Genomic DNA, 13,157 nt, shown 5'->3' with positions numbered 1-13,157 from the left:
CGTTCTTCTGTGTTTATGGTATCAAACCACACTATTCACATGATTAAACAAACAAAAACACACAAAGCCAAGAAAACAAAACTCAGAAAAGTATTAGTAAGTAGCACAGACAAAAACATATGACACTAAATCTTGGAAACTATAACTCAATAACATATGAAAAGCATAGTACTTCCTGACTGTCTGAGTTGGTTTTCTCTCAGAAACATAAAAGTTAAAAATTTTAAGTTGATTACTGCAATTCTTTATACTAAAGAGGAAAAATAAAATGATCATCTTTTTTTTTTTTGCTTTAGGCCAAATTACAAAACAAATCTGTTCAAGATTTTTAAACATTTCAACAATTATATTTATTGTATGCTGAAAATATATTGGGTCATAGCAAAAAAGACATTTAATCCAAGGAAAAGGAATGTATCAATCTCACAAAGTTAGGAAAAGGGGAGGTCTCTAGATCTGTATTACCAGATATGTTTGTAAAGGTTTGCACATTAATGGGAAGAAGAATTTGGTAGAGCTTTCACCTGAAAATACAACTTCAACGAGACTGGGAGGAATAAAACCGAACTTCAGTCATTTCTAAAGGGCCATTATCTGCTGACATCTTCAAAGCCTCTGTTCCAGGGACAGAATTCATACACAGGGATTCTTTTCAAATGTCTGACAAGAAGGAAGTACTACAGGGGGAAATTAGCACCTGCTCTGCACAATAGCCCAGTTTTCTCCATTTGCTAACAAATAATTCCTGACCTTCACAGCTATCTTTTATGTCTTTGGCATCTTCTGGTTTTCCTCAGCTTATTAGGCTAACAGATGAAAAACAAAATCTCAAGATGAGTCTCTCAAATTTTTGAGAGAAACTTCCTGAGGTAATTAGAATGTATCAGATGAGCTGGATATTAAAAGAAACACTTGCTTCTGTACAAATACAAGTTCTGAGAAATGGGGCAATGTCATTCTTTCGATGGAGGCATAGAATTCCATTGTGTATATATACCACATTTTCTTGATCCATTCATCTACTGAGGGGCAGGTGGACCCATTGAAACAATGAGATGTACAAGACGTTATGTAGAAAAACGAACTTTACAACTTTGGAGGGAGTGGAGGGGGGTGGAGGGGGGAGAGATGGGAGGGCAGGGACGGTAAGGGAAAACAAAGGGAGGCAACAATGCTTGATAAGAAATGTGCTCATTACCTTAATCATGTAATTGCAATTCCCCTGTACGGTATTTTCACAATAAAAAAACTTATTAATTAAAAAAAACCAAATACAAGTTCTGCTCTGACAAAAGGCATGCAAATAGAAATGAACTTGATATGGGGGGGGGTCATAAAACTTGGCATAAAGTGAATATGAACTGTTGTCATTTAAACAAAAATATTAGATAAAACATTTGCTGTATTTTTCTCTTGCTCTCTAATACCATTATTACTATTTTTCAAGCCATTCTTGAAAATTATAATTCTTGAGTAAAGTTGACTTGATAACACAGTCAATGTAATACAATAGAAAGAATGTAGGAAACAAAAAAAGAAATTTTAGCCCTACAATGTTTAAAAACAAGTTCAAGCTATGCTGTCAAATTCCTCCCCATATATGCGCTTTGGTTTATGTAACATAAAGCTGGTATAACAGAATAACTCTACATCTGAGCAACTCCTAGGAACAAGGCTGTGTCTCAATAATTTTTACTCTATGGCATTGCATGTTGTAATAAATACTTAGGAACACCCATGTTCCACCTGCTTTGCACAATTAATAAGTTGAAATCCAATTCAGGAATCAACCAGAATAATAAGCATCATAACAACACCTGCTGCTCTGAAATATTCCACAATCAAAGAAAATCCTGCTCTACCATTCTCATTTGCTAGTGATCAATATTTATGAAAACAGACATGCAATTTGACACTCTCCCCCCACCCCCCCCTTCTTATAAATCATTTCCATTTGGCCAAATGTTGTTCCATTGATTTCCATTTTTGTTCACATCAGCAGTTCTGTAAGTTTAGCAGCACATCCCTGAAACGCACCTGCAGTGAACGACGACAGGCCCCACGGCATGGCGCTTGGCGTGGGCCGCTTTTCTCACGAAGGTCAGCACTGGCAGTGAGTACTCTGGCACTCCCATGTCAGGCCACTGGGTGTAGTGATACTGTGTGACCACACGCCCGCTGGGTCTTCCTTTCTGGGAGCCCTGGAAGAGTTTAAACAGCTTATCATCACAGTAATACACATACACACACTTTCACACAGCTCTTAAGCATCCGTTCAGCATCCATACCTTGATGCTGCCTAAAAAAACAAAAACACAGTGTCAATTTTATGTGCCCACCTGGCTAAGTCATGGTGGCCATTTGTTTGTTCAGATTCTAAACGTATCAGATGTAGTGAGGATATTTTCTTAAAAGCTGTGACTAATATTTGAATCAGTAGGCTTTGAAGAAAGCAAATTGTTTTCCATCAGGTGTATGGTGCTTATCCAATTAGGTGAGGCTGTAAGAGCAAGACTGAGTCTTCTAGAAGAAGGAATTCTCCTCAATAATGCAGCACAAAAACAATTCTTGTGTGAATTTTTTTTTTTGGGTCCGGTCGTGGGGCCTGAACTCTGGGCCTGGGCTCTGTCCCTCAGCTCTTCAGCTCAAGGCTAGCGCTCTACCACGTGAGCCACAGTGCCACTTCCGGCTTTTTTTTCTGCTTATGTGGTGCTGAGGAATTGAATCCAGGGCTTCATGCATGCAAGGCAAGCGCTCTACCACTGAGCTACCTTCCCAGCCCTCTTGTGTGAATTTTTTGGCCTGCTATCATGATGAATTTAGATTTTTGACTGTACCCTCAATTCTCACCTAAATTTCAGGATGTCAATATGCCTTACAGAATTCAGACATGCTAATCTCTCAAATCTTGTGAGTCAATCATTAATAAAAAAAGCCCAAACTATCCATCATTCCATTGATCTTTCTATCTATCGTATTTTTCCTTTTTCTCTTCTAATGCTGACAGGATTTCTCATTCTTTTTCAAAGCTAAAGCTACATAGTAATATAGTATATATACTACATAGTATATATACTATACTTTGTTTATCCATTAACCTGTTGATTGGATATATCCATCATTGATCAGCTCACCTTTTTGAACTTTGTATTTCTGAGGGTAAAATTTCTCACAGTATAATAGGCAAGCACTTGAACACTCTTCTGACTGACTAGAAAGTTCCCATACTCTTCACTACCATCGGTAGGCCAGTACTGGTCACATTTTCTCTGCAAGAAAGAAAACAAAGGTGATAGTTCCATATTTAAAATGTTCAATACAAGTTATCCCTGAAATCCATGATAGTTCCATATTTAAAATGCTCAATACAAAAGTTATCCCTGAAATCCAAAACAGTGACAGGAATGGACTCTCACACTTCTGTATATTATCTCTCCTTTCTAGGTGGCTGCAAGTTAGTTGAAAAAGAGAGCACAAATAAAAGCATAACCCAAAGAACCTTGAGATTATCTAGTCCTAGCTTTCCTCTTTCATACAAGGAAGATGAGACGAAATGCTCCAAGTAGCTACAGAGCCAGCACCTAAACCCAGGTCTCATGAATTAAAATGCCTTTCATTCTTCATTGTTTTTCAATGGGTTCCTCTACTTTTCCAAAGTGTGACGAATGTACTAAAGAAGAAGCAGATACTTTGGTTCGTGGTAGAACTATTTGACCTACAATACTTGGACTTTCCCTTTAGCTCTCATACTTAGTATAAGAAGTCCTGATTACAGTTCACAACTTTCTCTGCTCTCTAATGATGGCTGTATTGAAACCAATTGAAAGAAAATCTAACTAAGGCTGTTGGACATTTGACATCACAGAAGTCCCACATACCCTTCCTTTCTCCACAAGGTTGGTTATCATGACGATAACTTCCACATTATGCTCCCAAATCATTCTCCAGAAGTCTTCAGCTGTGGATTTGAGAGGACCCTGGGCAGCTATGTAAGCCTTTGGTCTGTTGTAGCCCTGCAAAAGCAAATAGCAAATACTTCTTATTATCTTCATTAAATACCAATACTTAAAATGTATAATATTTAAAATTTCAATGTCAACACCCCCTTGCTTCTATGACAGAAAACTATAAAAATAAACTTGCAAAGCTGAAGAAAACTGATAAAACTCACAAAGAAAACAATTCTTCCTTAATGGTAATTAAAAAAAAAATAGAATATGTAGTAGACATTCCTTTGGCACATAGTTCTCTGAGTTTTCTCCATTTACTAATGCTGTAAGTCGGGCCCTTAATTTCAGCAGTGGACTCTGTTATCTACAGTAGGAAAGAAACGTCTAGAGCTATGTCCTCTTTCCTTAATGGCACTAGGCAGGGCTGAGCATTAATAGCTTTCACTTACTGAGCACTCATTGTTGGATGAGATGCTTTACAAACACTAACCTAATCCTCCAGCTAGGTGCATACTCCCTATTTGGAGATGAGGATACTGAAGCTCTGAGCAGTCTAGTGACTTTTCAAGATCCCACTGTTCCCCGTGGCAGATGTCTTATTCAAAACCAACCACACCACCAAGGCTTACATTCACTTTGGCATATGTATTACTTTATGTGAAAACATGAGGTAACTATTCATAATAAACCTGATTTATAAAGATAAAGTCATTTGCATGTAGCATTAACATCATAGCTGTCTTAAACATTATTTGCTGCTGATTTGTGTTTCATATCACACAGGTATATATACAGCCTCATAATAGAATAAATTTAGGATCTGATAAAGTGTCCATAAACATTCAAATGAAACATGCTTACATCAACATAATTGGCATTGATGTAATCAGTCAGTTTTCCATCCTTTTCAGCAAGTTGGGCAAGCTTAACCCTGCTATGATCATCTAGAATAAAAAAAAGTATGTTTTACTAAGATATAGACTATTTCTCTTCTTGATAAAGGTCATCTGTATCCGTATAATCATATATTTCATGCACTTAAAATCAACACAAAATCACTCACTTGAAAAGGCTATCATGATGATCAAAGTAATAAAGAGCAAGAATTTCTGCTCTTCAGAAACTTTCCAATACAGTATTTAAGATTAGATGAAGGCATCATATACCTAGGAAATCACATCCAGGTATCAAGGGAGTTGTAGTTCTATGGGGGAATATGATGACAGAAAGTGCCTTGGTGTGAGATATCCACAAAAGTTTTCAGAGTTTGGAATCTGAAGTTGACAACTTGTCTGGGTTTTTTTAAATGATACTAAGGGCTGTGAAGAGTAAAGAGCCATTCAAGAAGAAAGAAGAGTGATGGGAGCCCCCAAAGGGTACAGAAGAATGAAAACACACATGGTCTACACAGGAGGCTGCTGGAGGAAGAGGAGATGGCAGAAGGAGGACCCTTATGAATTTCTGTGAAGAGTTACGACAAACAGCTCTTAAAAGGGAAATGTCCTGAAGAAAAACCCTCATAAAGAGACACAAAGGACAGAAGCCCATAGGTGGATTTGGCAATGTCAATCAAAATAGAAATAAGGATTTTAGGATTAGCTTCCATTTTACAGAAACAATATTTACTTGCAGAAGATATATAATGAGAAAGGGATTACTAGAAGGAAACATCCTTCTTTCCTTCTTTCCAAGGATGAGGAAATGAATCCATACCAACTCATGTCAAGCCACAGGAATAAGTCTCTTAATGAACTCTGATACATTAAAAGATTTCTGATAATTACATGGCACATTGGTACCAGGTACTTACAAAGAAACAGACTCATAACAATTGTAAGGTAGGCCTGAATGCTAGGCTGACCTATTTTTAAATTTTGATTCTAACATATTTAGAACTTCTGGTGTTGCTTTACTTCATCTCTTGAAGAGAATAGGATAATTAAAAATAAAGAAGAAGACTGCCATTCTGCAGGCTTTTTTAATAGAATAGATCCAGAATTTAGACAGCCTTTCTGGGAACATGTGGTCATGTGAAGCTAGGTTACATTGAATACAAGGGGAAGGGCATGGATATTTTTTATGGATGAAGGAGAGGAGTATGAAGATAGATTTTGAGAGATGTAGGGAAATATCAAACAATAAAAAGAAAACAAGTGTAGACATGAAGTGCTGTAAGAAGATGAAAAATACGATGATTTCATAGAAAATTTACAAACACAATCACACTAGTGAGAAGCCACATAGTTTTCATTGAGGAAGAAGAGAAAAGCTGAGAAAACAAAAGGGAGAAGGAATAGAAAGAGAGACTTGAATAAATCCTTTACAAGACTCCAGGAGAAACGCTAAGAAAGGGAGAAGTAAGTTGACATAGGAAGGGAAAAAGACGTTTAATAACATTTTTATTTGGTCAGTAAACTGACATAGAACTAAGTAACCATTTTATGAAAATAGGACCATGGAACAGAAATAATGATAGAAACTACAAGAAAAGGTGTAACAATGCTTGATAGGAAATGGACTCATTACCTTGCTCATGTAACTGTAACCTCTCTGTTACAATTATCTTACAATAAAAATTATCTTACAATAAAAAATATATATTAAGAAAAAAAGAAATGGTAGATAGCTCATCACAGCTAAAGAGAGGATGGGATTGAAATCGGAGTTTGGAAAGGTGACATGGATTGAGATGCATTATACTTATAAAATGACATGATGAATTGTAGGCCTTTTGTGTAACTACTTCAAGGTAATAAAATATCAGTGAAACTGGAGTAGGTTGAGTAAAGGATAAACTTACAGGCAACAATATTGATGTATCGGTTCTTATGCTTGTTATCTGGGTGGTTTGAGCTGTCGGCTGTGATACCTAAGTCAACAGTACAGCTCTGTACTTCCTGTAAAAAAAATTGTATGGGTCCCCTTTTAACACATATTATTTCAAACCAAGTGTCTTAAAATATAATAAGGAGGATAAAACAAAAAAGTCTATCAAAATTATTTTTTTACATGTTATAACTAGTTCTTGGCTAAAAGAAAATGCAGTGAAATAATGCCTTACCTGGTAAAACTCTTTCAGTGTCTAATGAGGGGAATGAATGCCAAAAAAGTAAAGAAATCAAATTCCACAGCACACGACAAATGAGAAAAAAAAGCGTTCATATTAGGTTTACAATGGAAAACTATGATCATGCAATAAATACAATTGTCACATACTAACAAAACAATGTTTCAAACAGCTGCATGCACATTGAAATGTCTAACAACCTAGGACCTAAAATTATGTAAAAGAAGAAAACACTTTAAAAAGGGGACATGAATATAATATGATGAATTTTTAAACAGATGAGAATCAAGTATTCAAAACTCAATTTTGTTGCAATAATTGCTTTTGCTAATACACAGTGAGATTTTATTTGTAAAATATAAACTATGGATCAGTGATACTGTTTCTGGCTCTTTGTTTTTGAAATTATTTTAAAGAGTAAATAGTCTTCTTTATTAGGTGGCTTGAAACAAATTTAGCTTGGTCAATGCATTAAAATTTTCCTGAAGGTTTTGAAATCATATGTACAATGTCATTTTGAAACAAAATTTAGCCTTATTTTCTATACAGCTAATTAATAGAGCTCTCTTATTTAAATTTCAGTGGATGCATAAAAATTATCTCTGTGAACTTCTAATAAAATGAATTCAGGTGATTTTCAGAGATGTTTCCTATCTAAATATACTAGCTTGAAATTTATAATTAATTAGTGTTAAAATAATGAAAGTTTTATGCCTCCTGAGAAAAATATATAACCTAAATATGAATCAGATTCATTAAAACTTTTAAGGCTCCTTTGCAATAAGTTATTCTGAACAATTAAAATTTATATATTGAACCACTTAAAAGATGTAGACTCATTAGTGATTAAGCTAATTATTAAATTAATGAGTAGTTTTCTTAAATCAGACTATAAGTTGAAGGAAAACGGAAGTAAGAAAAAAACCTTCGATTAAAAATGAGAGGTTTTTTTCATTAATTTCATCATTGCAGACTTTTTTTTTTTTTGGTCGTGGGTCTGAACTCATGCATGTGAGGCAAGCACTCTACCACTGGGCCCCAATCCCAGCCCCACTGCAGACTTAAAATATTCAAAATGACTTTGCAGTTGTGAAAACAGTGATCAGCCTGTAGGTACATGCTGACACCAATTTGATTATAATTTTCTTTTTTTAAAAATTACTACTTGGATCTTTCTTTCTTTTGCATTTAGGAACTAATGTTTGTGACCACAGTTTTGCTGGATGTGAACCTGAGACTTTTCTACCAGTTAACATCGTATATAAATTTAAACTCACACTGACATCAGTCTGAGACAACACTATACCCTTGTCATCTCTAGATTATGATAAAAGACTCTAATGTTTTAAATATATGAATCTTCATATTACATCACAATTCACATTTATCCCTTTTGATTTCTTAAAGCTTCCTAATCTATGGGTGTTCCTTTCCCTGCCCATGTTTTGATTGATGTGTCAGCTGGAAAGTGATTGCTGGGCGCCATGAGGAATACAGATCAGCAGAAAGTGGTCCCTGTGCCCTGAGATCAAGATCAGAGACTGATCCTGATCACAAAGTCTGCAGATTATTTGGAATCAGAGAGAGATGGAGAGAGAGAGAAACAGCAGCAGCAGCAGCAGCAGCAGCAACAACAACAACAACAGAGCATTGCTACAGTGTGATGCTTTCTAGACAGGTGGCCGAAGGGTTGGCTGACAATTGGTTGATAAGAAGAATAATGGAGAAAGGGTAGAAGATTTAAAATTTCAGCAATGACTTTGAGTCACAACTCTTCTGTATATCAGTTGTTAATTAATTTGTTTGAAGTTTAATTTCATTGATCATATAAATAGAAATAATAACAAAGAGCTCCTAGAATTAAGTGAAGGTTGGCTATGAAGGCACTTAGTTAATGCCATGTTAGCTGTGCTCAGAAATGGTAGCTTCCCCCTCCTCTCCCCCCTCCATGATTGTTATTGCTAATTTTGGGCTCTTGACCCTAGCTATTATTTTTCAGTATTTTATTTATTCTTAAGTAGTACCTACAAGTTACCATTCAGCAAAGTGGTTTATGAGTACAATGCCTATTGATCAATGACCTTTCAACATTCTCACCCATCCTTCCCAACTCACTCCTTCCATCAGGTTTCTTAATTTTGTTGGAAATCCATTGAATTTTGCCTACACTCTCCCCCACCCGTTCTCGTCATTCATTTTGTTGGCTATGATAAATTTGCAGTAAATTTCTCTTCCCCTTCTAAGAGTATTCAATAGAGTATTTAATACCACTAAAAGCTATCTCCCTGGTTAAGAAAGTTCAAATGTTCCTTAGAAATGCAGTTTTTTTGACAAGAGGATGTGATTTTTTTGCCTAAAAAGTTACCTAAATTCTTTTGTGTTTACATCAGTGTCATACTTACAATTAAGGAGTTTAGCTGAAAATCATGAAGTTTAGTGGTTTAGTACAACTTATTTAATTTAGAAAATGACAAGTGTTATCAGGTCAGTGTTACATTTCATTTTTTTTTAAAGGACAGGAGATTTGCACTTAAGGGGAAAGAATTAACATTTTTATTTTTGGTTCTTCCACTTGTACAAGTTGGATTTGGGCTACAAAATTAGAAAAACAATTTTCTAAATTAATACAGTAACTGTAACACATCATCTGGATATATATTACATAACTAATATTTTCCCTAGAGAAAAAGTACTTTTGTCTTTAAATCAAGAAATGGCTTATTACTGAATCGCTTCAACTTATAATTGGCTACATTATTTAAAACATACATATTGAAATCATACCTCAAATTCTTCAGTAAACCCATTACTTGCATGTAAGTCTGCAACATGCTTTGGAAAGTGTTTTATTGGTATTGATCCAATATCATCTAAGTGAATAAAAAGTGGCGTTAGAAAAGATAACAGAAATAAATGTCTTTCCTTTACAGGCAGAGGTCAAAATTCAAGTACTGTTCTTATGCCAACTAAATATCAGCATCCAATTGTTAAGCAACAATGGCCATTTTTTTTGTGTGTGTGTATTTGTTATCAGTTCCATCCTACATTTTAGAAATCTGATTTGATAAAGAATCTCTTTTCTGACATAATGACTTGTACATCTCATTGTTGCAATGGCTCCACCTGTATCCCTATTTAAACGATTTGTTTTTCCCCTTCCCCTCCACAAATTATACCGACATCAAATACAGTGAAAGCAGGGGTTATACCGTGGGGGAGGGACATACAAAGCAACAAAGAAATAATCTTATAAATGTGTTAGAAACAATCGCATGAAAGAAAAAAAACATTTGAATACATATCTTAGGGTTCATTTCCCTGTCGGGGAGGCGGGGGGAGGATGGGAAGGGATGGGAAAGGGAAACAAAGGAGGAGGCTACAATGCTTGATAAGAAATGTACTCATTATCTTGCCCATGTAATTGTAACCCCTCTGTACAGTATTTTCACAATAATAAAAAAAAGAATCTCTTTTCTGTATAAGCAGGGATGGTAATGTCAGCCTGCAGGCTATAAAAATCATTTGGGCTGGCCTTGCCAAAACAGCCACAAGCATGATTTGAAATGTGATAAATCTAGAAGTTTTTTTTTTCAAAGCAGAATTTAATGTTTATGACCATAAACAATGTTATCAATAGCCAAATGACTACCAACAAAACAATGGTTCTCCATTCCAGTGAGAAAATAATTTATTTTCAATGTTAATTTATAGATACCACCAAAATCTCATTTCTTACTCATGCATCCTCCTTCACCATGAGCAATTGTGTTTAACATGAACAGAGATGGCATGTAAATTCTCGGGAAAAAGACATGCCGAAATAGTCTATTAATTTTGCTGCCATGTAATTTTGACTTTATACAATTGTACAGACTTTATGTCTTACAGTGAAGTAGTCAGATGTTTACATTTGAAAATACTGTTTTTCCTTTTCTCTATAAATAGTGAAAAAATATTTATATGCAGAATGTTCTCTAAGAATGATGTCAACAAACCTTTGGGACCTCTTCATCTATAAAATTTCAAAAATTCTAACATGAAAATATGCTATATAAACAGAGTCATGAGATCTGTTGACCAATTGTGAGTAAACTATTTATTTTAACTAGTCCAGTAATTTTTTTTCCCTTTTTCTTTTCCTGGAAAGACTTTCTGAAATTAAACATAAAACTAGTTTACAGTATGCAATTTCACAAGTGTTTTCTCTGACAAGGAAACATCAAGCACATTTCACTAGACACAGTTATTTACATCAACAGATGTTCAGCATTTAGGCCATCTAAGAATTTTAAGCTTCAGTTACTAAGAAATTTGTTGATTGAAAAAAATTAGAATCCATCTGTTCTCTCTTAGGTGAGTGGACCTGAATACTAAAATTGAATTAGCTAGTCAATCTTAAGAAACAGTAGAAAAAAAGTATAATTCTACCTTCACACTCACAGAAAAACATTGCCTATTTATATATTTTTAAGAAATATATATTTATATATTTAGTTATCTATACTTATATATTTATTTACTTATGAAAACAGCACTTATATGTCACAAATAAATCACTGGTTCTAATACATGTCCTTCAAAAGTATTGATACCATCCTGCACAGCTAGCATTTCACAAGCAGGTAAGTTTTTAGCCACTGTTGGTATTTTAGTAATTCCTTTGTGTTAATTGGTCTGCAAGTAAGTGAGACTATTTTCTGATTTTTCCAAGCAAGGTACGTTTTCAGGTGATAAAAAGTGCATCTTTGAGAGAGGAATGAGTGGAAGGAGAGGCTCTGGACAACTCTTCTTATAAAGAAAAGAGGGATTCTGGACTTTCAGAACAAGGACCTGATTTTAAGTTATTGACCCTATGAATTGTTCATAATAAGCTCTGTCAATACTTGGCTAATATTAAGAGTTGATTTGCATTGCTAGGTTAAAATTTAACAGATAATTGAAAGCTATCAATCTCAACTTCCAAAAACATTAATAAAAATCAGACTTTACTAAAATAAAATGTACAATGCATTTATGTTATTTATTTATTTACTTTTGGAAATCCTGGGGTTTGAACTTCCAATATCAGGCAGGTGATCCACCACTTGAGCTATGCCTCTAGCCCAGTATATGGCATTTTAATGTAAACCAGAAGACATTATGACAGTGGTTGTCAAAGACTTGGAGTTGATGAAAGAAGAAAAATAGCAAAAAACAAATTCATGGATTTATAAAGCATACAATTGTTTAAAAAGTTATCAACTTGGTATAACATAAATGTATAATATATGAGTATACATAAAATATGAAGAAAGGGTTTTTTTGTATTTTTGGCCATGAAATATTTTAGAAGATAAGATAATGTAGAATATGAGACTCCTGTGGTAATTTTTATCACATCAAACAGTTAAAAAAGAGAGACTTCTCCCAGTTTACTTGTTTGATAACTCCCAAAGCCTCATCTCATTCTCTATCCTCCAGTATTTCTTCCACAGTTTACTATTTTTGGATAACTTCTTTTTTTTTTTGTTGTTTTTTTTTTGGGTCCAGTCGTGGGGCCTGAACTCTGGGCCTGGGTGCTGTCCCTCAGCTCTTCAGCTCAAGGCTAGCGCTCTACCACTTGAGCCACAGCGCCACTTCCGGCTTTTTTCTTTTTGCTTATGTGGTGCTGAGGAATTGAACCCAGGGCCTCTGGCATGCAAGGCCATCGCTCTACCACTGAGCCAACTTCTCAGACCCAACTTCTTATTCCTTTTTTTAAATTCTGAGATGTCATAAAATGGCAAATAGATGTAGTCAATAATAATTTATACAGAGAATTCTAGGGTCAATGCTCAATCAGAATGACTCTAATTATTCATTATTGTTGCCTAGTAAAATGCCGATAAAATATCCAGTAGTTTCCCAGAGACCCAACTGTTCCATGTAAATATTTATGCAAACATACATGATTTGTGTGTATGTTAATTTTTTTTGGCGCATCACTCTCACCACCATTTTATACTTTATTCCTACATTAGTTAAGAAATATTTTCTTAACCATAAATAAAATAATTAAAAAAGAAGCTAAGTTTTAATTTTAGTTTTGTTACTTCTCCCTATCCACATGTGTTGCATTGATTTGTTCTGACTTCTGTTACTTAGGGTTCTGTTCTAGTAAT

General features: G+C 34.8%; 1 protein-coding gene across 3 annotated transcripts in view; it reads right to left on the bottom strand.

Moving 5' to 3' along the window:
- Window positions 1-13,157, bottom strand: part of Ptprz1 (protein tyrosine phosphatase receptor type Z1) — a 158,988-nt gene that overhangs the window by 15,534 nt on the left and 130,297 nt on the right. For 2 of the 3 annotated variants that reach the window (XM_042695882.1, XM_042695883.1), the window contains exons 15-21: window positions 9,802-9,887; window positions 7,012-7,032; window positions 6,751-6,847; window positions 4,812-4,894; window positions 3,879-4,013; window positions 3,135-3,269; window positions 2,038-2,201 (exon numbers count right to left, since the gene is read on the bottom strand). In XM_042695882.1, coding sequence (XP_042551816.1) covers window positions 2,038-2,201; window positions 3,135-3,269; window positions 3,879-4,013; window positions 4,812-4,894; window positions 6,751-6,847; window positions 7,012-7,032; window positions 9,802-9,887 — 721 coding nt within the window. The remainder of the gene's footprint in view (window positions 1-2,037; window positions 2,202-3,134; window positions 3,270-3,878; window positions 4,014-4,811; window positions 4,895-6,750; window positions 6,848-7,011; window positions 7,033-9,801; window positions 9,888-13,157) is intronic. The other variant, XM_042695884.1, reaches the window with a different exon arrangement.

Source organism: Dipodomys spectabilis, unplaced genomic scaffold (assembly GCF_019054845.1).
Source record: "Dipodomys spectabilis isolate Male_0828 unplaced genomic scaffold, ASM1905484v1 ptg000197l, whole genome shotgun sequence".
Lineage (NCBI taxonomy): Eukaryota > Metazoa > Chordata > Mammalia > Rodentia > Heteromyidae > Dipodomys > Dipodomys spectabilis.
Note: the sequence above shows the minus strand (reverse complement) of the source record. Positions and strands in the feature narration are given on the sequence as shown.